The 25,885-nt window shown below is 41.0% G+C and overlaps 2 protein-coding genes across 8 annotated transcripts in view; both read right to left on the reverse strand.

Annotated features, from left to right (window-relative positions):
* Positions 1 to 1,671: 1,671 nt before the first annotated feature.
* LOC115120651 (pentatricopeptide repeat-containing protein 2, mitochondrial-like) lies at positions 1,672 to 6,127 on the reverse strand. Of its 7 annotated transcripts, none has more exons than XM_065017369.1 (7): positions 5,921 to 6,091; positions 4,247 to 4,614; positions 3,723 to 3,866; positions 3,358 to 3,475; positions 2,826 to 2,900; positions 2,615 to 2,728; positions 1,672 to 2,489 (listed from the first exon to the last, which is right to left on the reverse strand). In XM_065017369.1, the coding sequence occupies exons 3-7, from the start codon at positions 3,782 to 3,784 to the stop codon at positions 2,400 to 2,402; spliced, it is 459 nt and encodes a 152-aa protein (XP_064873441.1). In that variant the 5' UTR covers positions 3,785 to 3,866; positions 4,247 to 4,614; positions 5,921 to 6,091; the 3' UTR covers positions 1,672 to 2,399. The 7 variants fall into 7 exon arrangements, 5 of the variants coding, with proteins under 5 accessions (XP_064873441.1, XP_064873440.1, XP_064873439.1 ...); XM_065017368.1 differs by having other exon boundaries at positions 4,247 to 4,623; XR_010463756.1 differs by lacking the exons at positions 4,247 to 4,614; positions 5,921 to 6,091 and having other exon boundaries at positions 1,672 to 2,095; positions 2,245 to 2,489; positions 3,723 to 4,229.
* Positions 6,128 to 21,706: 15,579 nt separating this feature from the next.
* The window catches only part of LOC115120662 (microtubule-associated protein 1B-like), a 41,145-nt gene continuing 36,966 nt past the window's right edge, over positions 21,707 to 25,885 (reverse strand). Inside the window, exons 6-7 of the mRNA XM_029649614.2 lie at positions 25,635 to 25,873; positions 21,707 to 25,475 (exon numbers count right to left, since the gene is read on the reverse strand). Coding sequence (XP_029505474.1) covers positions 25,320 to 25,475; positions 25,635 to 25,873 — 395 coding nt within the window. The 3' untranslated portion in view covers positions 21,707 to 25,319. The remainder of the gene's footprint in view (positions 25,476 to 25,634; positions 25,874 to 25,885) is intronic.

Raw genomic sequence — 25,885 nt, forward strand, 5'->3', positions numbered from 1 at the left:
AAAAGTTTTGAGAATGACACAAAAATTAATTTTCACAAAGTTTGCTGCTTCAGTGTCTAGATATTTTTGTCAGATGTTACTATGGAATACTGAAGAATAATTTCAAGCATTTCATAAGTGTCAAACGGTTTTAATGACAATTACATGAAGTTGATGCAAAGAGTCAATATTTGCAGTGTTGACCCTTCTTTTTCAAGACCTCTGCAATCCACCCTGTCATGCTGTCAATTAACTTCTGGGCCACATCCTGACTGATGGCAGCCCATTCTTGCATAATCAATGCTTGAAGTTTGTCAGAATTTTGGGGGTTTTGTTTGTCCACCCACCTCTTGAGGATTGACCACAAGTTCTCAATGGGATTAAGGTCTGGGGAGTTTCCTGGCCATGGACCCAAAATATCAATGTTTTGTTCCCCGAGCCACTTAGTTATCACTTTTAACTTATGGCAAGGTGCTCCATCATGCTGGAAAAGGCATTGTTCGTCACCAAACTGTTCCTGGATGGTTGCTCTCAGAGGATGTGTTGGTACCATTCTTTATTCATGGCTGTGTTCTTAGGCAAAATTGTGAGTGAGCCCACTCCCTTGGCTGAGTAGCAACCCCACACATGAATGCTCTCAGGGTGCTTTACTGTTGGCATGACACAGGACTGATGGTAGCGCTCACCTTGTCTTCTCCGGACAAGCTTTTTTCCGGATTCCCCAAACAATCGGAAAGGGGATTCATCAGAGAAAATGGCGTTACCCCAGTCCTCAGCATTCCAATCCCTGTACCTTTAGTAGAATATCAGTCTGTCCCTGATGTTTTTCCTGGAGAGAAGTGGCTTCTTTGCTGCCCTTCTTGACACCAGGCCATCCTCCAAAAGTCTTCGCCTCACTGTGCGTGCAGATGCACTCACACCTGCCTTCTACCATTCCTGAGCAAGCTCTGTACTGGTGGTGCCCCGATCTCGCAGCTCAGTCAACTTTAGGAGATGGTCCTGGCGATTGCTGGACTTTCTTGGGCTGAAGCCTTCTTCACAACAATTGAACCGCTCTTCTTGAAGTTCTTGATGATCCGATAAATGGTTGATTTAGGTGCAATCTTACTGGCAGCAATATCCTTGCCTGTGAAGCCCTTTTTGCGCAAAGCAATGATGACGGCACGTGTCTCCTTGCAGGTAACCGTGGTTGACAGAGGAAGATCAATGATTCCAAACACCACCCTCATTTTTAAGCTTCCAGTCTGTTATTCAAACTCAATCAGCATGACAGAGTGAGCTCCAGCCTTGTCCTCGTCAACACTCAGACCTGTGTTAACGAGAGAATCACTGACATGATGTCAGCTGGTCCTTTTGTGACAGGGCTGAAATGCAGTGGAAATGTTTTGGAGGGGGATTCAGTTCATTTGCATGGTAAAGAGAGACTTTGCAGTTAATTGCAATTCATCTGATCACTCTTCATAACATTCTGGAGTATATGCAAATTACCATCATACAAACCAAGGCAGCAGACTTTGTGAAAATTTATATTTGTGTCAATCTCAAAACTTTTGGCCACAACTGTACATTGTTGGTTAAGGGCCTGCAAGTAAGCATTTCACTGTAAGGTCTGCACCTGTTGTATTCGGTGCATGTGAAAAATACATTTTGATTTGACTTATGTAAAGAAGGACTCTTTATTCAACAATAAAATAATAAAGAGTTCTACATCAGCTTTTATTTCATTCAATATGTATTATCCTATAAATCACAAATAATTACATGTTTATACATATCTGTCTCACATACACCATTATATTCTTCTTTTGCACACATTGGTGTCCCTTGGATTCAACAAACCTTTCCACAGTCAGCAGTTAAAAGTCTGAAATGCTCTGAAGGGGCTCCCCAGACGTAGAACCAACTAGTATACCTGTACCATTGCATGTGAACGAGTGAAGAATATGATCAAAAAGGAGGAATACAGAAGGGTCTCTGGCTGAGAGGAGAGGTACATTGCACTGAATGGTACACTATAGGTCTCTATAAAGTCCAGGTCTGGGTGTAGGGAGAGAGCGCATCTCTGTTCAGCCTGCTTGGGTGGTGTGAGAGCAGACCCCCATGGCTGTGACAGGGACTGGTACAATTAAGGCAGAGTTTAGAATGAAACAATGTTTGTTTAAAATCGACTACATTGCACTCGGACTGCGCAGAATCACTGATCTGCAAATCCCCTCCCAAAAACCTACTCAGTACTTGATCAAGATTCACAATTCTGCGCCTCACCTTGATCCCCTCAAACACGCTGAGAGATACACCTAGTCCCATTCACTCTGACTGCAGAGGCCTCAGAGTCCTCTGGCCGATCCTTCTCTCGTCCATTCTCCCCATGGGCATCCTCTTCTTCCCCATGGGGGTATGACACAACAGGTTTCGTTGGGTCACCTGACCTGCCTGCTGGAGGTGGGCACTGCCTGCTCCACGCTCGCCATCAGAGGGCTGTCCTCGCTCCGAAGACGCACTAAGTCCACCTGAGAAAGAGACCACGCACACATAGATGTATTGATTAATTATATTTGCGACTGGATGACTCAGATAATTACACATAGGTTATGCATCAGACATTAAACATCCATTTGGAGTTTTTTTTACTTACCACTTCCTGTGCGAATTCAGGCTTCTTTATAAATGCAGGGCTGCTGGATCCCAATGTTAAGGTCAAGACAGAGAGTGATTCTTTCACAGCTCCTGCCATAGCCAGCATCAGCACCTGAAACACCAGAAATATCATCAAATAGCCTGCTCCCTGACTGACAGCTTGACACTGTCACAAAGTTATTGTAAAGACAGTGAATATTAGCACTCACTTTGAGATTTTGACATATTCCGCTGTCAATGCTCATAATCTGACCGAAAATAGATTGTGCTTTTTCAACATCACTCTGGAAGGAGAATAAAATATATTTAAACACATTTGTATGCCAGAGAGAGAGAGAGAGAGAGATAGATGTCTCTTAGTACATTCAGAGAACCTAGTATAATAGACATTGTTTAGTGATGACAAAGATCAGTCATCTAAAAAAATGTACCTTTATAGTTTAATGTGTCTGCCTTCTAATAGTAAAAGGATGCCACCTACTCTCATATAATCCTTTCATAAACAACATGTCTATGGCAATATTGAAGGAGGTTGAGTCCGAAAATAATCCTCTCATGTCCTGTTAGAGAATATAGATAAATATTAGTATTTTTACAACTTCACAAACTACAGTATGTGTAAACGTCAATCAATGCCCTAGTCAAGAGGACTAGAGTTACTATGACAGCACTTAGTCCAGATGTTGATTATGACTGTTCCCTGATTGTTGTAGTCCAAATGCTGCATATAAATATTGTTACCTTGTCTGTCAGAGTGGCAGCAGCCATGTCCTCCAGCCCCAGCTCATAGCACAGCCTCATGAACGGGGGACCAAACTTAAACTCTCCAAATGCTACGTTACTGTTCTCTTCGTGGTCCCTGGTCAGTGGAACGAACATGCAGAACACACAAACATACACGTAAATAATACAGAACCATAACTAAGAAAGAATGACAACATTAGTCAAACTCCAAGATTGCATTCAATTATTTCAAACTAATGCTTTATCTGTCCGTAACACAGCTGATGAGTAGACTTGATCTTCAGGTCTGTTTTGACAGCTAATTGTCAGGATACTCATCTGGCCAGTGGCCACAATATATTAGTGAGAAACTAGTATTTTACTGTGTGACCCATAGCTGTAGATGGCACCTCTGGCTGTGACCATGTCCTCTGCAGATTGGCATAGGTGTAGAAGCAGTTTCAGGCCATCCTTCAATATTAACTCGTTCTTCTTTAGCTTCCGATTGAATACCTCCAAATAATGACCTGCAGAATAGAAAATGGTCTGTCAACTTCAAAAGAAGTAGTTGAGGTACAGTAGTTAGACCCAAACAGTAAGGACATGCATATATACACACATACATATACAGTGCATTCAGAAAGTATTCCAGCCTCTGGACTTTTTCCACGTTTTGTTACAGCCCCATTAAAAATGATTCAATTGTTGTTTCGCCCTCATAAATTTACACGCAATACCCCATAATGACTAAGCAAAAACAGGTTTTTAGAAATTCTTGCAAATTTATTAAAAAACTAAAACTAAAATATCACATTCACAGAAGTATTCAGACCCTTTAATCAGTATTTTGTTAACAGCGATTATAGCCTCAAGTCTTCTTGGGTATGACGCTACAAGCTTGGCACACCTGTATTTGGCGGAGTTTCTCCCATTCTTCTCTGCATATCCTCTCAAAATCTGTCACGTTGGATGGGGAACGTCGCTGCACAGATATTATCAGGTCTCTCCAGAGATGTTCGATCGGGTTAAGGTCCAGGCTCTGGTAGGGCCACTCAAGGACATTCAGAGACTTGTCCCAAAGGCACTCTTGCGTTGTCTTGGTTGTGTTCTTAGGGTCATTGTCCTGTTGAAAGGTGAATCTTCGCCCCAGTCTGAGGTCCTAAGCGCTCTGGAGCAGGTTTTCATGATCTCTCTGTACTTTGCTCCGTTCATCTTTCCCTCGATCCTGACTAGTCTCCCAGTACCTGCGCTGAAAAACATCTGCACCGCATGATGCTGCCACCACTATGCTTCATTAATACATTTGCAAATATTTCTATCTATCTATCTAGATATTTGCAAATATATCTATCCATCTATCTATCGATCGATATATTTGCAAATATCTAGATAGATAGATAGATAGATATATTTGCAAATATCTAGATAGATAGATAGATTGAACACACATACACTACCATTCAAAAGTTTGGGGTCACTTAGAAATGTCCTTGTTTTTGAAAGAAAAGCTAATTTTTTGTCCAATAAAATAACATCAAATTGATCAGAAATACATTATAGACATTGTTAATGTTGTAAATGACTATTGTAGCTGGAAACGGCAGATTTTTTATATAATATCTACATAGGTGTTCAGAGGCCCATGATCAGCAACCATCACTCCTGTGTTCCAATGGCACGTTGTGTTAGCTAATCCAAGTTGAATCTTTTGCCGTTTGTCTTTACTTTATTTTAACAAAATGTATCTGCTATCATTTCTTACAACCGACAAGCTGTTTATCATATACCCTGTTGCCTAGTCGCCTTACGCCTATACATATCTACCTCTATCACTCCAGTATCCCCTGCACAATGTAAATATGGTATTGTGACTGACCCTGTATATAGCTTCTTACTTTCTTGTGTTCTTATTTTAATTTATTGTGTGTTTTTGTTCACAATACCCCAAAATAACACAATGTTCTACCTTGTGTTTAGTGCTGCATTTACTGCATTGTTGTATTTGGAGCTTGCAAGAGAGGCATGTCACTGTACTTGTCCATGTCACATTAAAACTTGAGTAGCCAACTTTTTGATCCGGGACACTTGATGAGCCACTGCCTGTTTCGGCTGCTGAAATTCTGGTTTGACAACATACTCTGACAATAGATGCATTTTTGCTGAAATGAATGGAGCAACAGGAGCAGAGATGATATTAGACTAGATATTCTCGACCGTCTCTGACAGGAGTACTGTGTTACTGTACTTGCCCATTGAGCTGAACAACTTGTGGAAATTGAGTGCATGCATTACAAATTCGTCTAGAAATGTGAAATAGTTCCAGGCTAAATATGAAAACCGGACAAGAAAAGACATCTCAACCGCTGTCACAGTGTAACTCTGTGTTGTCTGTTCACACTGCTATGCTTTATCTTGGCCAGGTCGCAGTTGCAAATGAGAACTTGTTCTCAACTAGCCTACCTGGTTAAATAAAGGTGAAATAAAAAAATACAAACAGTGACATTGATTGAGACAGATTCCTCGTGTGGTGGTTTGTCGACAAGGTACTGCACCATAACCATAAAATAAGTTATTCATATACCTCCTACTCTGCATGCCATACAGTCCGATTGTATGCGGCCACAAAGTAATCCTTTTGAGGGACAATCGTGAAGCAGTATTCGGATGCAGCCGCCGACCCTGCCAAGCGCCATGTTGCCCCTGACTGTACTATTGCGAGAACAAAGGGTGAAATGGTTTGGCAATTAAAAAACATTCTGCTTTCGCTGCGCTGGATTTGTTATAAGCACAGCAATTTATTATGCATTGACTAATTATATTTATTGTTTTACCATACAACTCATAAGTTCAGTGAAGAGGAAAAAACGAACAGATAGACATATATACGTTTTATTCTCCACTTTTTCACGATTTAGTTGGAACATTCAAAAATGGCTGCGCCCTGTCGTGGCTGTTGACTAGTTTTACGCTGGATTTCCAAATGTCTAGCTAAGACGCATATTTCTTCTGACAAATGGACTATCGGGGAGTAAAAGTATCATTATCTTGCCATCTCAATTCCCATTAGCTGTCCGACGTCTGGTTGTGTTTATAACAAACGAAACGAATTTCGCACACGCACATACTGAACATAAATCTATTACATCCTACAACCGGAAGGGGGCAGTGTCCCATACACAATATGCACCCAACAAACTATGACCTGAGCTTTCCTTCCCTGTTTTAGAGAGCAATAGTAATTGTGTCTTTTTATGGGCAACTCACGACTGTACATGCACTAACTCTGCCATGGCCTTTTTCTTCTTCTTCTTTAATTTTTATAAACGCTTAAAATAAGGTCTGTGGAGCAGTGGTGTAGTAAGTGGTGCCTTGAGAAGTGGGTATACACAAATTGCAGTATATGCACTAACTCATTACTAAATTATTTAATGTAATAAATTAAACATTAAACCTTGCAAACAATTCATGGTAACCTCGTAAACAATTCATTTAGACACAGCGTTTATTTGAAACGGGTGTTTATTTGATGAAATGTGTGCCGTTGCCTGGCTATTAAAAGGGACAGGCAGCAATTTGAGACAGCGTTTAGTTGAAGTTTTACAGTATGCGTTCTCCTAACCTATTGGTTTTCTTTCAACTTTCTTTTTGTCTAGCAGCCCATGATATTTGTTGCATCTTTAGACCCCCCCTCTTTCTAAATTTCTAACCAATATTTCCATCTCTGTCCATGAAATGTATGTGCTGTGTGCATTTTGGAGCATCCACACATAGGCATATTGCCTTGCCTTGTGCACATTTCACTCGGGTACTAAATTATGTCTAAGATTGAGGGAGGGGGGTTAATATATAAACATGCCTGATGACCTCATCGTTGTCATAAACTACTCCTATTGGGACTCTCTGACCCATAACAGTATGCTGCCTGTCAGTGCACATTTTTCGACAGGAGAGAATATATAGCTCAGCACCAGTGAGCAGTGCTGGTCCAGATAACCCTAGTTCCTTCAGAAAGGTACAGAAGGGTCTGATCAATTTGCTGCTGGCTAATTTCCCAGTTTCATATTTCTCCTCTGCAGCAGAATGAGCATCCCTAATGGACCTGAGAGAGAGAGAGAGGGAGAGAGAACAGGGAGGGAGGAAAAAGAGAGAGACCCAGTGAGAGAGAGAGAGATACAGAGAAATAGAGAGAGTTTCCTGTCTGCTCCCTAACGGCTGCAGCGCTAGACTATTTGGGAGCATCCTAAATTCATTATTGATGACATCTCTAACCTATGAGAGCTTTTCTACACAGCCATGTTGATTTGATTCACATGGTTCTCAATACATTAATGCCCAAAGAGAGAGAGAGAGAGAACAGGGAGAGAGAGATAACAGGGAGAGAGAGAGAGAGAGAGAGAGAACAGGGAGAGAGAGAGAGAGAGAGAACAGGGAGAGAGAGAGGGAGAACAGGGAGAGAGAGAACAGGGAGAGAGAGAACAGGGAGAGAGAGAGAACAGGGAGAGAGAGAGAGAGAGAACAGGGAGAGAGAGAGACCCAGTGAGAGAGAGAGAGATACAGAGAAATAGAGAGAGTTTCCTGTCTGCTCCCTAACGGCTGCAGCGCTAGACTATTTGGGAGCATCCTAAATTCATTATTGATGACATCTCTAACCTATGAGAGCTTTTCTACACAGCCATGTTGATTTGATTCACATGGTTCTCAATACATTAATGCCCAAATTCTCCCATAAGTGGTTGCCTCAAACTTAAACTCAAGAGATTTGGCTAAGTAATATCCATATATTACCAGTTTGTTACAGAAATCCAAGCATTTGTTTTTTTGAGTAAGTAGTACATATATTAAAGTGATTTGAATAATATCCAAAGATAGTTGTTATCTCTTGCTTTGAGGCAGAACAGTGGGAGTGGAATGGAAACTATTCACAATTACTTTAAGTCCCATAGAATCCTGAATGTGTCTCTCTCACACTTAAACTTAGTGTGCTTTGTTAGAAGCCTGCCCAGTTCTCTAAGTTAAAAGCACAATCTGTAATATATGAACTTGAGGTTTTTAGGGATTGATCCTGTGGTTCAAGTCAAGGAGGGGTTTCTATAGAGCACTAAAGAACTGTAGCTTGTCCGTTTAATGTTCTGGTGCATGCCATCCCAGCTAGCACATTATGTTCTAAGAACCATATGTTTCTTAGAGCTTGGTGAGCGCGTGGTTGTCCTATGGTTATTTTGCGTACAACCTTCCCACAACTTTATGGGAATGGTGCAAGATAGTTGTTTGGCTTTGGAATATTCTCAGCCCATTTACTGAACTTGACAAAAACATTTTGGGGGGTAATTTAATTACTTTAACGGAATGTTTCGTAAAAGTTCAAATATGCTTACATTTAGTTCAGAGAACATTAAGAAACAATGTTCTTCTGTGGGAATTTCAGTACTTCAGCATAATGTTGCCTACAAGTTTCCTCATGGTTCTATTTAAAGTCAAATTGTTCCAAGAACGTTAAGAATAAACATTATTCTGTGGGAATTTCAGTACTTCAGCATTACATTATCTAGAGGTTTCCTCATGGTTCTATTTAAAGTCAAATTGTTCCAAGAACGTTAAGAATAAACATTATTCTGTGGGAATTTCAGTACATCAGCATTACATTATCTACAGGTTTCCTCATGGTTCTATTTAAAGTCATGTTCACAAATTGTCCCGAGAACGTGAAGAAAACTTTCCATAAAATTCAAAATAGCCTCCAACACTCTGCACAGCAAACTGGATGTAGTCAATCACAGTGCCATCCGTTTTGTCACCAAAGCCCCATACACTACCCACCACTGCGACCTGTATGCTCTCGTTGGCTGACAATCACTACATATTTGTCACCAAACCCACTGGCTCCAGGTAATCTATAAGTCAATGCTAGGAAAAAGCCCACTTGTCATCATAGCAACACCCACCCGTAGCACGCGCTCCAGCAGGTATATATGTCACCGGTCACCCCCAAAGCCAACACTTCCTTTGGCCACCTTTCCTTCCAGTTCTCTGCTGTCAATGACTAGAACGAGTTGCAAAAATCACTGAAGCTGGAATCTTTTATCTCCCTCTCTAACTTTAAGCATCAGCTGTCAGAGAAGCTTACCGATCACTGTACCTGTACACAGCCAATCTCGAAATAGCACACCCAACTACCTCATCCCCATATTGTTACTTATCCTCTTACTATTTTGCACCCCAGTATCTCTCCTTGCACATCACCATCTGCACATCTATCACTCCAATGTTAATGCTAAATTGTAATTATTTTGCCTCCATGGCCTATTTATTGCCTGCCTTCCCTACTCTTCTACATTTGCACACACTGTACATAGATTTTTCTATTGTGTTATTGACTGTACGTTTGTTTATGTGTAACTCTGTGTTGTTGTTTTTGTCTCACTGCTTTGTTTTATCTTGCCCAGGTTGCAGTTGTAAATGAGAACTTGTTCTCAACTGGCCTACATGGTTAAATGAAGGTGAAATCAAATTTAAATAAATAGAAACCACAACAAAACTTTAGTACTGTTCAGAGAAAAGTCTAACAATGTTATTTAAAAACAAATACAGCACCAGTCAAAAGTTTGGACACCTACTCATTCAGGGTTTTTTCTTTATTTTCATTATTTTCTACATTGTAGAATAGTGAATAGTGAAGACATCAAAACTATGAAATAACACATGGAATCATGTAGTAACCAAAAAAGTGTTAAACATATTTATATTTTATATTCTTCAAAGTAGCCTTTGCCTTGATGAGGGCTTTGAACACTCTTGGCATTCTCTCAACCAGCTTCACGAGGAATGCTTTTCCAACAGTCTTGAAGGAGTTCCCACATATACTGAGCACATGTTGGCTGCTTTTCCTTCACTCTGCGGTCCAACTCATCCTAAACCATCTCAATCGGGTTGAGGCCAGGTGATTGTGGATGTCAGGTCATCTGATGCAGCAATCCATCACTCTCCTTGGTCAAATAACCCTTACAGAGCCTGGAGGTGTGTTGGTTCATTGTCCTGTTGTAAAACAAATGATAGTCCCACGAAGCGCAAACCAGATGGAATGGCATATCGCTGCAGAATGCTGTGGTAGCCATGCTGGTTATGTGGGCCTTGAATTGTAAATAAATCACTGACAGTGTCACCAGCAAAGCACCATCACATCTCCTCCTCCATGCTTCACATTGGGAACAGCACATGCGGAGATCATCCGTTCACCTACTCTGCGTCTCACAAAGACACGGCAGTTGGAACCAGAAATCTCAAATTTGGACTCATCAGACCAAAGGACAGATATCCACCGGTCTAATGTCCATTGCTCATGTTTCTTGGCCCAAGAAAGTCTCTTCTTTGTATTGGCGTCCTTTAGGAGTGATTTCTTTGCAGCAATTCGACCATGAAGGCATTATTCACGCAGTCTCCTCTGAACAGTTGATGTTGATATGTGTCTGTTACTTGAACTTTGTGAAGCATTTATTTGGGCTGCAATCTGAGGTGCAGTTAACTCTAATGAACGTATCCTCTGCAGCAGAGGTAACTCTGGGTCTTCCTTTCCTGTGGCAGTCCTCATGAGAGCCATTTTCATCAAAGCTCTTGATGTTTTTTTTGCAACTGCACATAAAGAAAAGTTCTTGACATTTTCCATTTTGACTGACCTTCATGTCTTAAAGTAATGATGGACTATCGTTTCTCTTTGCTTATTTGAGCTGTTCTTGCCATTATATGGACTAGGTATTTTACCAAATTGGGCTATCTTCTGTATACCATCCCTACCTTGTCACAACACAACTGATTGGTTCAAACACATTAAGAATAAATACATTCCACAAATGACCTTTAACAAGGCACACCTGTTAATTAAAATGCAATCCAGGTGACTACCTCATGAAGCTGGTTGAGAGAATGCCAAGAGTGTGCAAAGCTGTCATCAAGGCAAAGGGTGGCTACTTTGAAGAATCTCAAATATAAAATATATATTGATTTGTTTAACACTTTTTTGGTTACTACATGATTCCATCTGTGTTATTTCATACTGTTGATGTCTTCACTATTATTCTACAAAGTAGAAAATAGTAAAACATAAAGGAAAACCCTTGAATGAGTAGGTCTGTCCAAACGTTTGACTGGTACTGTACATTCGTTCTCAGCATCAACAAAACTCTATCCTTTATCTTGTTAAGTGTGTTCAGGTGTGTTGGCCGCACCCACTAATTTGCCACACCCGATCTTAATGAGTGCTTGCTTTCTTTAAAATGGGGTCTGTGTGAATAGACTAAAATGAACAGCCTTGAATGAGTAAAAAAACATGGCATGCTAGCGCCATCCTGGTGGAGCAGTGAACTAATTCAATGTATTGAGAACAGAAGAATATACTGTAGGTTTGAATTTCATGATTAATGCCTAAGGTATTAATTGCCCTGTGTCCTATCTGTGCTTGGAGTTCAAAAAAGTTAACCAAAAATAAGATAGCAGTGTTATTAAAAATCATATTGAAACATTCAGTTAAAGTTTTAAGGAAGTTATTCAAAAACCTCCAAATAACCTATAACTTCCATTCTCAGTGTTACTAAAAACCTCCCAGGAAAACTTTCAATGAACCAGAGTAAAACTTTCTTAGAACCTCCCTGCAACCTAAAAATCAACATTCCCAGAAAAGGTAACATTTTCACTTCTGTTCTCAAAACGTTTAAAAAACGTTCCGTTTTACAAGTCAGGAAACGTATAGCTTCGTTCCCAGAACCAATGTGATACCAAAAACATACGTTCCCACAACTTCCAAGGAACCAAATGTGCTTGCTAGGATGAAAGCTTTATTTTACAGGATATTGTTTTCCTTGCCTTGCAAATTTAGAGGCTAATGTAATGTGAGTTATTAATTGGGGAGGAGAAAGGGATATGGTTGCAGAAAAGATAAGAAAAACAGATTCATTTCCAGGGCGATACTCAGACACTTGGGATGATTTTGCCTGCTGGTGGGAGTATCAAACAACCTTTGTGGATTGGACAAATCAGAGAGAGATATACTGTAATGTTATTGGATAATACAGAAAGAGAGGAGATAGTTGATTGGTTGAGAAAGTAAACATTGGGAATGTTTTCATCTGTGGCTATATTGAATGAGAATTCTCATATTTCTGACTGTGTGATTGTTGAATGAGGGTTGAGGACGATCATTTCGCTGTTTTAAAAAGCCAGTTTACATAATCAACAGTTTCATATCACTGTAGACCAGTGTAGCCTGTAGCCTCTTCCTTTGTTCTTCTCGGTGTGGGCGTGTGTGTGTAGGTGTGTGCGTGAATATGTGTGTGTGATATGTGTGTGTGTGTGTGCCTGTGCGTGTGTATTGCCTGCGATTATTTTGTGTCAGAGAGGGATTCCCTTGTTGTCTGTTGAGGAAATGTTGTGAGAGCAGAGCAGACCCAAGGATCTAACAGTCGTCCGCCCATTATGACACAGTTAACTGGTAGAATTATATCTTGCAAGGATTTTGTAAAGGGGTCTTTCATAGCAGAATAGGCAGCGCCGTCCCATGGGGAATGTCATCTTTGCCTGTATCAAAGGAAAATGTGTTGATGCAAAAACTAACTGAAGCAGAATAGTTGTCCTCTCATGAACCAAGCTTTCTACATGGTGTTTGTTTGATCAAGTCCAGATCGTGGGAAAAATTATCTAACTGAGGATCATAAATTGATGACATGGTTCTGTAATGAAACTTGAAGGTCAGTAATCACAGAGAAACTCTGCCTGTCAAAAAAACTAATTTGGTGGGAGACTGAGATAGACACGAGGCATTAAACAGACTTCATTTTGTCATTAATCTTCCTCTCTTTTCTCTGTCTGATCCCAGGCCGCCTCCTCTGACAGTAGGGAAACATTAAAGACAGTAGGTGTCAGGGGACCTGCAGGCCTCAGTGATGTCATTATGAAGCTGTGTAAATGCTGGTCGCCTCTGTGATAGATGGATGTTTCGGAGCTCTTTCCACTTATGAGGTAACTGTCTCATAGAGGAACTGAGAGCGAGGTGAGTGGGGGGAGGTTCACCTCCGTTGCTGTAGCAACAGGATCCCATCTCACCCGTCCCGCTGAGATTTCATCTTCCCGGCCAATCAGACATAGCTAGGGCTTCTTCTCAATGCATTGGGTTATTTATGATATGAGGTGGCAGAGGTGTGTGTGTGTGTGTGTGTGTGTGTGTGTGTGTGTGTACATGTGTATGTGCGTGCGTGTGCATGTGTGTGTGTACATGTGTATGTGCGTGCAAGCGTGTGATATAACTTGAGAGATTTATCTTGAATTTATCTGTATTTCTGACTCACAAATCTAGTGACCTCCATGTTAATTTCTTCTGTATCTCACCCATGTCCACAACCAGATGGATACTGGATGTTCTGTTCTCATTGTGATGCAAAGTATTATAGACTAGCCCAAATGTGTGGAACAAATCACCACAGAATACCAGTTCCAGGAAATGAGTGAGTTCCCCAGTAAGGGGTGGCAGGTAGCCTAGTGGTTAGAGCACTGGGCCAGTAACTGAAAGGTTGCTGGTTTGAATCCCCGAGCTGAGAAGGCCCCTGAACAAGGTAGTTAACCCACTGTTCCCCGGTAGGCCGTCATTGTAAATAAGAATTTGTTCTTAACTGACCTGCCTGGTTAAATAAAAAAATAAGGATTTATTTTTGTCCTTGAGAATGAGAGCAATAGAGAGAGCAGGACAAGCACATAGCAAAGCTAGTCAGGACAGGCCCCTGAGGGTCAGTCAGACAAGGTCCCACTGTAGACAGAGGCTCCTGGGTCATAATGGGACAACAACACAGAGAGAGGGGTAAGAGATGTCATGTCGAGTGCAGCTGAAGTTTTGTATTTGACCCTGTTGACATCTCACATGAACCCTTGTCCAGTAGCCAAGTCACGCAATGACAAAAAATGGACATAGCATTTCAACCCCTCTATCTATTTAGCACAGCAGATGGAATTGACACAGCTAACCAACTGATGGGACTGTAAACAAGATACCCAGTGTGTAGAGGTTGTTGAGACACATAGAAAGTGGAAGATATAGGTAGTAGTATTAGTATATGTATTAGTGGTAGTAGTTAGGCTTGGGGCGATATACCATTTATACTGTATACTGGGGGGAAATACCTACTTTTTGTTGTTAAAAATACACCTACTTTTGAATACTAAAATAAATCTAAGATGTGTCAAATAAAAAATCGCTACATTTCTTTTTGGCTAGATGTGAAGATGGCTCTGGTTACAGGGTGAAGCTTTTTGGTTCTCAACATCAAATCCCTGTTGCTTATTAGTTAAGTATAACTAAAATAAATCTAAGATGTGTCAAATAAATGATATGCAGCTCAGGGCTATGCATTTGGCTTACTAACTTGCTAGCTAAGTGGCTAGATGTGAAGATGAAGCTTTTTGGTTACAGCAGAGACATGAAGCTTTTTGGTTACAGCAGAGACATGAAGCTTTTTGGTTACAGCAGAGACATGAAGCTTTTTGGTTACAGCAGAGACATGAAGCTTTTTGGTTACAGCAGAGACATGAAGCTTTTTGGTTACAGCAGAGACGTGTGGAATAACTGCACGCCAGTGCTGAGCGTGTAAAAAGCTTTTTGGTTAGCTGCAGCTGAAGATCATCATGCGCAATGCCAAGTGTTGGACATGTACCTGCCGCAATGCATAGTGGCAACTGTAACGTTTGGGCTGGAGGAGGAATAAGCTTTTGGTTACAGCAGAGACAACTCCATATTGATGCCCATGATTTTGTAATGAGATGTTTGACAAGCAGGTGTCCACATACTTTTGGTAATGTAGTGTATATACAGTGCATTCGGAAAGTATTCAGTCCATTGACTTTTTCCACATTTTGTTACGTTACAATCTACACATAATATCCCATAATGACAAAGCAAAAACGTTTTTTTTTTATGTTTGCAAATGTATTACAAATAAAAAACAGAAATAACACATTTACCTAAGTATTCAGACCCTTTACGCAGTACTTTGTTGAAGCACCTTTGGAAGCGATTACAGCCTCGAGGCTTCTTGGGTATGACGCTATATGCTTGGCACACCTGTATTTGGGGAGTTTCTCCCAGTATTATTACTAGTAGTAGTAATAATAGTAGTAGTAGATCTAATAGTAGTAATAGTGGTAGATCTAGTATCAGTAGTAGATCTAGTAGTAGACGTATATCTAGTAGTAGTAATAGTAGTATATCTAGTAGTAGTAGATCTAATAGTAGTAGTAGTATAACTGCTCGGTCCAGAACATCACTGGGGCCAAGCTTCCTGCCATCCAGGACCTCTATACCAGGCGGTGTCAGAGGAAGGCCCTAAATATTGTCAAAGACTCACATTTAAGTCCAGCCACCCTAGTCATAGACTGTTCTCTCTGCTACCGCACAGCAAGCGGTACCGGAGCACCAAGTCTAGGTCCAAGAGGCTTCTAAAACAGCTTCTAACCCCAAGCCATAAGACTCCTGAACATCTAGTCAAATGGCTACCCAGACTATTTGCATTGCCCCCCCCCCACCCCCCTCTTTACGCCACTGCTACTCTTTGTTGTCATCTATGCATAGCAACTTTAATAACTCTACCTACATGTACATACTACCTCAACTAACCAGTGTCCCCACACATTGACTCTGTATCAGTACCCACCTGTATATAGTCTCGTTATTGTTATTTTACTGCTGCTCTTTAATTACTTTGATCTCTTATTCTTATCCATATTTTTTTTAAACTGCATGTTGGTTAGGGGCTCATAAGTAAGCCTTTCACTGTATTTCACTGTATATCTAGTAGTAGTAGTAGATCTAGTAGTAGTAGCATTATTAGCAGTAGTTGTAGATGTAGTAGTAGATCTTGTAGTAATAGTAGTAGATCTAGTAGTAGATCTAAAAGTAGCATCATTAGCAGTAGTTGTAGATGTAGTAGTAGATCTTGTAGTAGTAGTAGTATATATTGTAGTAGTAGTAGTAGTAGTAGCTCTAGTAGCAGTAGATCTAGTAGTAGTATATCTAGTAATAGTAGTAGTAAGAGATCTAGTAGAAGTCGAAGTAGTAGATCTAGTAGTAGTAGATCTAGTAGTAGTAGTAGATCTAGTAGTAGTAGTAGTAGATCTAGAGGTAGTATTAGGAGTAGTAACAGTAGTAGTAGATGTTGTAGTAGTAGTAGATTTAGTAGTAGTAGTAATAGGAGTATATCTAGTAGCAGTAGATCTAGTAGTAGTATATCTAGTAGTAGTAGATCTAGAGGTAGTATTAGGAGTAGTAACAGTAGTAGTAGATGTTGTAGTAGTAGTAGATTTAGTAGTAGTAGTAATAGGAGTATATCTAGTAGTAGTAGATCTAGAGGTAGTACTAGGAGTAGTAACAGTAGTAGTAGATGTTGTAGTAGTAGTAGATTTAGCAGTAGTAGTAATAGGATTATATCTAGTAGTAGTATATCTAGTAATAGTAATAAAGCACAGGATGCCCTGGGGGATAACTATTTTCTCAGACTGGTTCAGAGGCTCACACAGCCTGGAATACCCCAGACTGGCTGATTGGTATGCTGCCTGCACTTCATGAACACACTGGTGGTGAAGAGTTAAGCTCATCCTCTTGCTCTCTACAGTATGTGTGTCGGTGTCCTCTCTCTCTGCTTCTCTGTCAATCAGTCTCTCCCTTCCTCTCTCCCTGCTTCTCTCCCTGCTTCTCTCCCTGTCTGTCTGTCTGTCTGTCTGTCTGTCTGTCTGTCTGTCTGTCTGTCTGTCTGTCTGTCTGTCTGTCTGTCTGTCTGTCTGTCTGTCTGTCTGTCTCTCTGTCTCTCTGTCTCTCTGTCTCTTTCTTTCTGCCTGTCTCTCCCTCTCATTCTATCTAATTCTCTCTCCTCTCTCTCCCATGCATGTTGACAGATGCTGTGGCCTTGGTGTGTGTCCTTGACTAGACACATTCTCCTGACACTACCCCCTCTTCTGTGTTGCTGGTCCTCTCCTCCCATGTCCTGTTTGGTTAACAGTACATCCCTTGCTGAAGTATCTGTGACATTGTGGAGTCTCTGATGCAGTATGTACTTCTTGCAAGACCTCATAGACCTTAAAAAATGCTGTTTTTTACGTAACTTATTCCACTTGATGGTTAGAAAAACTGTGTCACAAGACACAGGCCTCCTAATTGTCCCTAGAATTTCTAAGCAAACAGCTGGAGGCAGGGCTTTCTCCTATAGAGCTCCATTTTTATGGAATGGTCTGCCTACCCATGTGAGAGACGCAAACTCGGTCTCAACCTTTAAGTCTTTACAGTGGGTCATCTGATTGAGTGTAGTCTGGCTCAGGAGTGTGATGTTGAACGGAAAGGCTCTGGAGCAACGAACCGCCCTTGCTGTCTCTGCCTGGCCGGTTCCCCTCTCTCCACTGGGATTCTCTGCCTCTAACCCTATTACAGGGGCTGAGTCACTGGCTTACTGGTGCTCTTTCATGCCGTCCCTAGGAGGGGTGCGTCACTTGAGTGGGTTGAGTCACTGACGTGATCTTCCTGTCTGGGTTGGCGTCCCCCATTGGGTTGTGCTGTGGCGGAGATCTTTGTGGGCTATACTCGGCCTTGTCTCAGGATGGTAAGTTGGTGGTTGAAGATATCCCTCTAGTGGTGTGGGGGCTGTGCTTTGGCAAAATGGGTGGGGTTATATCCTTCCTCTTTGGACCCTGTCTGGGGGTATCTTCGGATGGGGCCACAGTGTCTCCTGACCTCTCCTGTCTCAGCCTCCAGTATTTATGCTGCAGTAGTTTATGTGTCGGGGGGCTAGGGTCAGTTTGTTATATCTGGAGTACTTCTCCTGTCTTATCCGGTGTCGTGTGTGAATTTAAGTATGCTCTCTCTAATTCTCTCTTTCTCTCTTTCTCTCTCTCTCTCTGAGGACCTGAGCCCTAGGACCATGCCTCAGGACTACCTGGCATGATGACTCCTTGCTGTCCCCAGTCCACCTGGCCGTGCTGCTGCTCCAGTTTCAACTGTTCTGTTATAATCTCCACCCGGCACAGCCAGAAGAGGACTGGCCACCCCTCATAGCCTGGTTCCTCTCTAGGTTTCTTCCTAGGTTTTGGCCTTTCTAGGAAGTTTTTCCTAGCCAACGTGCTTCAACACCTGCATTGCTTGCTGTTTGGGGTTTTAGGCCGGGTTTCTGTACTGCACTTTGAGATATCAGCTGATGTACGAAGGGCTATATAAATACATTTGATTTGCACATACATTCCTTAATCTCATTTAATGTTCTGTCTTCAATTTAAATAATGACCTTTCTCTTACATGGAACCATCAATTACAGTCATTCAAACATACTGCAGGGTTTGTACAGACAGACATAGCTAGTGGACCTAGCCACATAGCTTATACAATGGGTCCAGTTTGTGACCCAGACTTCTTCCTCTGACTCTCTGCCAAATTATTCCACCAGCGAATGGCTGTTCTTTGATTTATCCCTGTGTGCTCTTCGTCTGGGTGCTGGAAAGGGCCCGGGGTGAGCTGTGCCATCATCATTAATACATGTCCTGAGTTTCTCTCTCACCTACTATGGTGCTTAGTAGTGGGCGGTTTACCACCTATGTCCTTTTAAAGTGAATGAAACGACTCAGTGACTAGTGGTTTGTCTTTATTTGTGAAGATGAATGAATGATTTTGAAGGGGTGATCGTAAGATCCATCTCTTACATTTATGATATTAGATTGTTTTTGTCCACCTTAAATCAATGTGGGTTCACTTTAGTGAGGCTGCTACACTCCAGAGTTTCTACATCTGCATATGCATTCTAATTTGTATGCATTCTAATTGAGTAAATCATACAACCCTTCAACCCTTCAACCTCTGTATGTACAGGTGTCATATGCCCAATGCAGCCATTTTTTATACCAATATCAAATCATTTCTGGGTAACAATTAAGTACCTTACTGTAATAGATTTCCATTAAAATGGGTAAAAATACAATTTTAGCAAAAAAACTATTTCTCAAGCAAAGATTTGGCTAGGATTGTCTGGGAGTGAAAACTAGCTGTTATTTGCCGAGAGGTTTTGAACTCTCTTTGTTATTGGTCTATTAACCAATTTACCGCATGGGGATGTCACCATGGAAAGCTGAAACTCCCACCAATGAAAACCTGCTGATGAGAAGGTTCTGTGTAGAATGTATATTCAACCAGCAACTATCAGGAAATAACACTGACAAGAAAAAAGTCACACTTTTACAGTGTTAGTTTCATCCGTTGTTGTACAATATGATATAAAACACAGGAAAACTGAATTTTAACTGCACTGGGCCATTAAAGACAGTATATTACAGTATATTACAGTATTCCCACCCTCCCCAAAGTTGAATATACACACATATGCTTTTTGGGGGATAAGAAGTCTTCAATTAATGAAATATTCTTAAATTCCTGAAAATTACAACACCCTGTCCTGTTGAGGATTTAGCAATGCTATGTTTTCCCTCAGTGTAATAAATCAAATAAAATACACTAAGAGTACAACACATTAAGAATACCTGCTCTTTCCATGACATAGACTGACCAGGTGAATCTACTTGAACACTATGATCCCTTATTGGTGTCACTTGTTAAATGTTCTTCAATCAGTGTAGATGAAGGGGAGGGTTAAAGAAGGATTTTATGCCTTGAGACTATGGAGACATGGATTGTGTATGTGTGCCATTCAGAGGGTGAATTGGCAAAACAAAAGATTTAAGTGCCTTTGAACAACAAGGTATGGTAGTAGGTGCCAGGTGCACTGTTTTGTGTCAAGAACTGCAACGCTGCTGGGTTTTTCACACTCAAAAGTTTCCTGTGTGTATCCAGCCAACTTGACACAACTGTGGGAAGCATTGGAGTCAACGTGGGCCAGCTTTCGACACCATGTAGAGTCCATGCCCTGAGAAATTGAGGCTGTTCAAAGGGCAAAATATTAGGTTGGTGTTCTTAATGTTTTTCACACTGTAGATTGCAAGTGACAAATAACTGCACATTTCTGCACTTAGAATGACCCCATATGGCTCCTGGGCTGGACAATTAGTCAGGGGACTTCTCTATCAGCAACCGGTTAATTACTGTACTCTGGAGGGGTTACAATTAATGTGTGTGTGCATGTGTTAATCTGGAAGTGTTGATTGATTATCTCCCCGTTGATTATCTCCCTGTCTAATGAACTCATTAGGACTCTGTTCCAACACCCTCCCCCTAAACGTATGTTTGTGACCTAGACTGACAGACACCTGCTAACAATGCTGCTGTGCTGTTAATGTTGCCATGAGAAAGGTCACCTTGAGAAGGCTATAGACCACATGCAGGTGCAATGCTTCCAGGTTCTATATATCTTATTGGTTGGTTGATTCTTTATTCTATCAGTTTCAATGTTGATTGTTGATTGCTTGTTCTATCTTTTCGGTTTCATTTTCAGCAAGAGTAAAATGATTACATTGTCATGCTTCTCACACCCTCATTGCCTAAAAATCTGTCCAACATGTATCTTATGGGAAAATGTGTCTCAAGCCAGGCTGATGCCCCTACCAAGCACTGTGGGGACAACATGACAAACAGGGTGACTGTCTGAGCCTCGAATCTCTCCTCCCTTGTCTCCCTCTAATCTCTCACCCCAAACCCCATCTTTCTCCCTCCTCTACACCTCTTCCTCCAATCTCTCTCCCATCTCTCGGGATCATAAATCCCCTTGCTGGGCCTGTCTGCTTGGGCTTTCTGCCTGTCAGGGACACCTGTCATCCCGAAGGCCATGGAGCCTGTCTCTGCCTGGGGCCTCATTGTCCTTTTATAGCCAATCACACTCCCAGAAGTGATGTTAACCATTAACCTACCAGCCAGCCTCCATACAGCCAGGAAACTGTGTGTCTCTGAATCTACAGTCCACGAGAGCAGTTATTATAGTTACAACAACCTTTTGTTTCTGTCCACGGTTGTTTGGTCGGTAGCGGGGGTTTGCTTTGCTCCAATGGTCTTCCTCGCTCCTATGGGGTAGAGGGTTTGTGTTACTGCTGTTTGTTTTGATGTGATGTATTGATTTTGAGTCTGACCCCTCCCTACCTGTCGGTAAAGAGCTAATGCCTCTCCATTAGGGTGAAGCACACACACAATTAAGGTTTGCTCTCATGTCTCTCTGTCATGTATTTTAGAGAAAAGCACAGCTTTTCATTGAGTCATAAGTTGAGCCATTTAGCCCTGTTTTGTTTTATGAGCCTTAGGTCACCAACATATGGTAAGCTTGTATAGTGAGTCCATTCTTCTTGTTGATGTCATCATCGTGATCATCATTATCATGAAGCCATTACTTCCGAATATACCTTCATTCAAGAAAAAAGAGACAGATTCATGATTTTCCACAAGAGTTTGTGGCTCTTTTTTTTGTAGGTTTTAATAGTAGGCTTTACATCAAATGTCCCATAGGAGGGAGAGGAGACATTGCACACAAATATCAGAAAAGCACTAAATAATACTTTCACTTGAAACTAACCGCTACATTAGATATGAGTTTGGAAAAGGAGAGGATGCAGAGATCACAAGACAATTTTATACCACACAGTTGCAGACAGACAGTATTAACAATCACCCAAAATAGAGGAAGATAGAGCAAGGAATACAGTACAGTAGTTGAGTGAGGAAAGATCAAGAAAGAGTGGTGTGTGGTCGGGCGGTCACTATAGTTTGTGGTAGAACAGCAGGATGGTCATGCTTATGATTAAAGTATCCGGTTGCAGTGCTGTACAGGACAACTGGATAAATGTGTTGCCATGGAGACCTGTTGTGGAGGCAGTAACTAGGTCCCAGGCCCTGGTTGGTTGACTGTAATATTTTGCCTATGTGACTTTTTACTTAACCAGTGACCGTTTGTTCTGAGTGGTGGACGGCTGTAGTATGTTGGTGGCCTCCCTATAGGCGTGGTCATGAAATCGTTTGGTTGATGTAGACGGTTGGTGTTTGAACATCTGTTTTCTATTGTTCTGTTCATGGCTTCGCATTTACAATTATCATCATTTGTCCTGGCTTTAAAAGTGTCTCGTTTTTTTGTCTTTCACACCCCAACTCATACCCAAAACAGTCACTCTCCCCCATGTTTTACTCTTCTCAAGGCGTATCTATACAGAGCTTTACCTGACTCGTAGGGATTTGGCAGAGGTGCTGCCATCTTGCAACCACAAATGGCATACTGACTGACCACTGCTTTATATAGACCTGTGGTAGGCCGAGGTATTACATATCCTCCTTGAGTAGCTAGGGCCATGGTCTATGATGAAGCAGATTTAAAGATCTTAAAATTGCCAACATAGTCAGAAGATAGGGCGTTTAGTTGAACTTTTCACTCCATGCCATTATGGCGTAGCTGGCAACACCTCAAGGAACAACCAACACTCTTAATGCATGTCTTCATTTCTATTAGCACAGCCTTCAGTTGTTGTTTTGGCAGATAAGAACAGATTTCCCCAATCCTTAAAAAGAGAAAAAAAGCGTATTACTCATGCATATTTCTTCCAACCATTCACCCTGCTACAAAGCTTTTTATAATTATAGTACAGTGTTTTAAAAAGAGAAAAAAATGTAAGGTTAGGAAAGTGTCTCACTTCACAAGCCTGAAGATATTCTAGCACATTCAAGCAGTCGCTAGGGCTCCATTTGTGGTTCTACACAAAATGCTGGGGAGGACTAGCTAAGTAAAACTCAACTACCCTGTGTACCTCACATCAACAGAGTTCAATAACGTGACTAACTGATGAATGAACGGACTGAGAGATCCACAGACCCCTCCCCGGGCTATTTTGTGGGTGCTGAAATCCGTCGTTTTTGTTAAAAACCTTTGTGACGTCGGAGCTCCAGTCCATCCACTCTCATCTCCGCTCAACTCCATTGATGTGAAGTACATCGTGGAGTTGAGTTTTACTTGGCTAGGGAGGACGGACTGAGCAGAAGTTTACAGTACACTACATAGAGTTCTATTTAAATCAATAGAAACCAATAAGCTATAAAGATCAAATCTGAACATAAGACATTATTTTAAAACAACGCGCTTTTGAAATTAAGTTTGGCCGATTATACACATACCTTTCATATTGTATATCTTTAAGAGACTAGATTACATTTTAAAAGTTAGCCAATAATAAATTAAATTAAATAACAACTCTTAAAACACTGAGATGAAATAACAAAATTCATGGCCCCCGAAGAAAAGGTTTGCATTAACTGATGTTAACAAAGACAAATCAACAATTGTTTGCTCGAACAGGATCACAAAGCCTGCAGCGTAATTCTAAATCAAGATAGTGTCAGAGTCATGGGCAAATCTTGACTAGAATTGTCTTGTTCTCTAAATAATTACAATGAATTAAGACAAACATGTGTAATGTTTCATAGGCCCCTCAGTGCAGTTGAAACTTCATCTTGCTCTATGTATTTACTCCATCAGTATCAAACTAAACTAACTCTACACAGAGATTATCTGACAGTTGGGGACGGACTCTTGTTAAATTGTGTTTTACGTTTTCTAATAATTCTTACATAGGCTATTTGTCCTCAGTGCATCAATCTGTTACATTCAATTCACTTCCTAAGGCAATAACTTAAACGTGTTTTCATCGATCCTTTGGTGTATGCAGCTGGGTTAAATCAATTTGATAGATGAGTTATATTTATAGACAGAGATATAATCAGTGGTTTGAGGCATTGTTTGATGACCTACAATCACACTCGGGGGAGTAACTGATTACATGGGAAATAACTGATTACATTACACGGGAAAAACTGTGACTGTAATCAGTTGTATTGTAATCGGATTACAGATACTTTTGAAAAACTAGATGACTACTAGTTGGATTACTTTTTCAATTCAGAAAGGATGCTTGCGAAAAATACATTGACACCTTTCTGTTTTCTCAATGACATTCAATTCAGCATTGAACAAAGGCGCAAGTTTAAGGTTGTTCCACCAGTGAGTGTGGCCACAAGTCAGAGATCAATAGGATGACACACCAAATGCGATTTGATGGATCCTTTGTGTCTTCTTCTAATGTGTCTAAAGGGGAAAGTCACCCAAAAGTAATCAGATTACATTACTGAGTTTGGGTAATCCAAAATGTGTGTTACTGATTACAATTTTAGACAGGTAACTAGTAACTGTAATGGATTACATTAAGAAAGTAACGGCATGTACCAGAATTGTACATATTTTGACGTGTAGTCCCAACCTTGAGGACAAATAGATTTCATCATAATATCTCAATAATTTTGTATTATTGACAGACCTTTTTTGTCCCCAGTATGAACAAGTATATTCTCATGAATTTTTCTATATTGTTTTGACTTGATAATTAATTGATAATTGGTGCTCATGGGAAATGTTGTTTTCTGAAGAAATCAATCTACGTCAAGAGCTCCAATTTATACAGTTGGAGCATTCTATGTTCTCATTTTATGTTCTCTATAGTGGTCAGATACAATTTTTCATTCCGTACAGGATATTGCTATGACATTTCCTTACTCAAAGTGCTCCACAAAGCTGATACTTGTGTCAGATACTTATTTTGGGTATTGTGGACTTCATTAAAACAATTATGTTTGCCATTGTTTTTTCAAACCAGAACATCATTTTAATGAAGGCTATGTATATTTCATTAATGTTGGCACACAGCCTTTGTTTAAATGACATGCGTTTACATTTACTCTATGTCTACGTCATCCCTCACCCCAACTCAAAGATACCACTAACAACATGATCCACTTGATCACTAGATCTCTCGGTTACTAGATCATTTGATCAGGAGAGTCCAGAGGGTTGTTCCAATCCAAATTACTACGACCCCTTCCCTCCATCAGAAGGTGCTCCCTAACAGAAACGTCTTGGAACGTCAATAGAGTGCACACTCCAGTGAAGGGAGAAGTTAAGGGAAGAAGAGAAGCATAATTTGGAATGGAACGAGGCCCAGGATCAGGTTCACAGCTCTATCTTGCAGGCGGGGAAGGACTCGTCCTGCATGACCACGGTGGAGCTGGAGGCCAGCACCATGATGTTCAGGTCCTGCTGCTTCTCATGGGTCTCCTGGTACCACTCCCTCATCACCTCTGAGTCATGAGTTGGGATCAGGGTCACCTGCCAACAAAGAAGTGTTAGGGTTTGCATACAATTTTTTTTCACAAAACTCTCAATGTATACTATTTAAGTCTTGTCTATGTTCTCTATGGCACCTCTCTCTCTGATACTATGGGATTATAACATGGTTATTCTGTTAAATTGACTGTCTCACTGTACCTGCATGTTGTTTCCCCACGTGGCTTTGCCCTCCAGCAGTGAGTTCAGGACAGCCTTGCTGGGCTCCTGGGCTGTCTGGTCATTGCCACTTGCTACATAGTAGGAAGACCTGACCCGTTTGAAGAACTCTGCATCCACATTCTTGGCGCTGCAGTGGTTTGGGATGTAAACCAAATCCATGTACATGGGAGGGCAGTTGGGTATGGGTATTGCAGTTGCTGCCTTTCCACTACCTGAACCTGAGACAGAGA

Source organism: Oncorhynchus nerka, linkage group LG4 (genome assembly GCF_034236695.1).
Source record: "Oncorhynchus nerka isolate Pitt River linkage group LG4, Oner_Uvic_2.0, whole genome shotgun sequence".
Lineage (NCBI taxonomy): Eukaryota > Metazoa > Chordata > Actinopteri > Salmoniformes > Salmonidae > Oncorhynchus > Oncorhynchus nerka.

Excerpts from the sequence above, each read along its gene's own strand:
- LOC115120651 (XM_065017365.1), bottom strand. The coding sequence starts at position 3,964 with ATGTATGTGTGTATATATGCATGTCCTTACTGTTTGGGTCTAACTACT. Across the intron at positions 3,476-3,722 it reads CTACAGCTATGGGTCACACA|GGACCACGAAGAGAACAGTA; the intron begins GTAAAATACTAG and ends TCCACTGACCAG. Across the intron at positions 2,729-2,825 it reads GAATATGTCAAAATCTCAAA|GTGCTGATGCTGGCTATGGC; the intron begins GTGAGTGCTAAT and ends CTGGTGTTTCAG.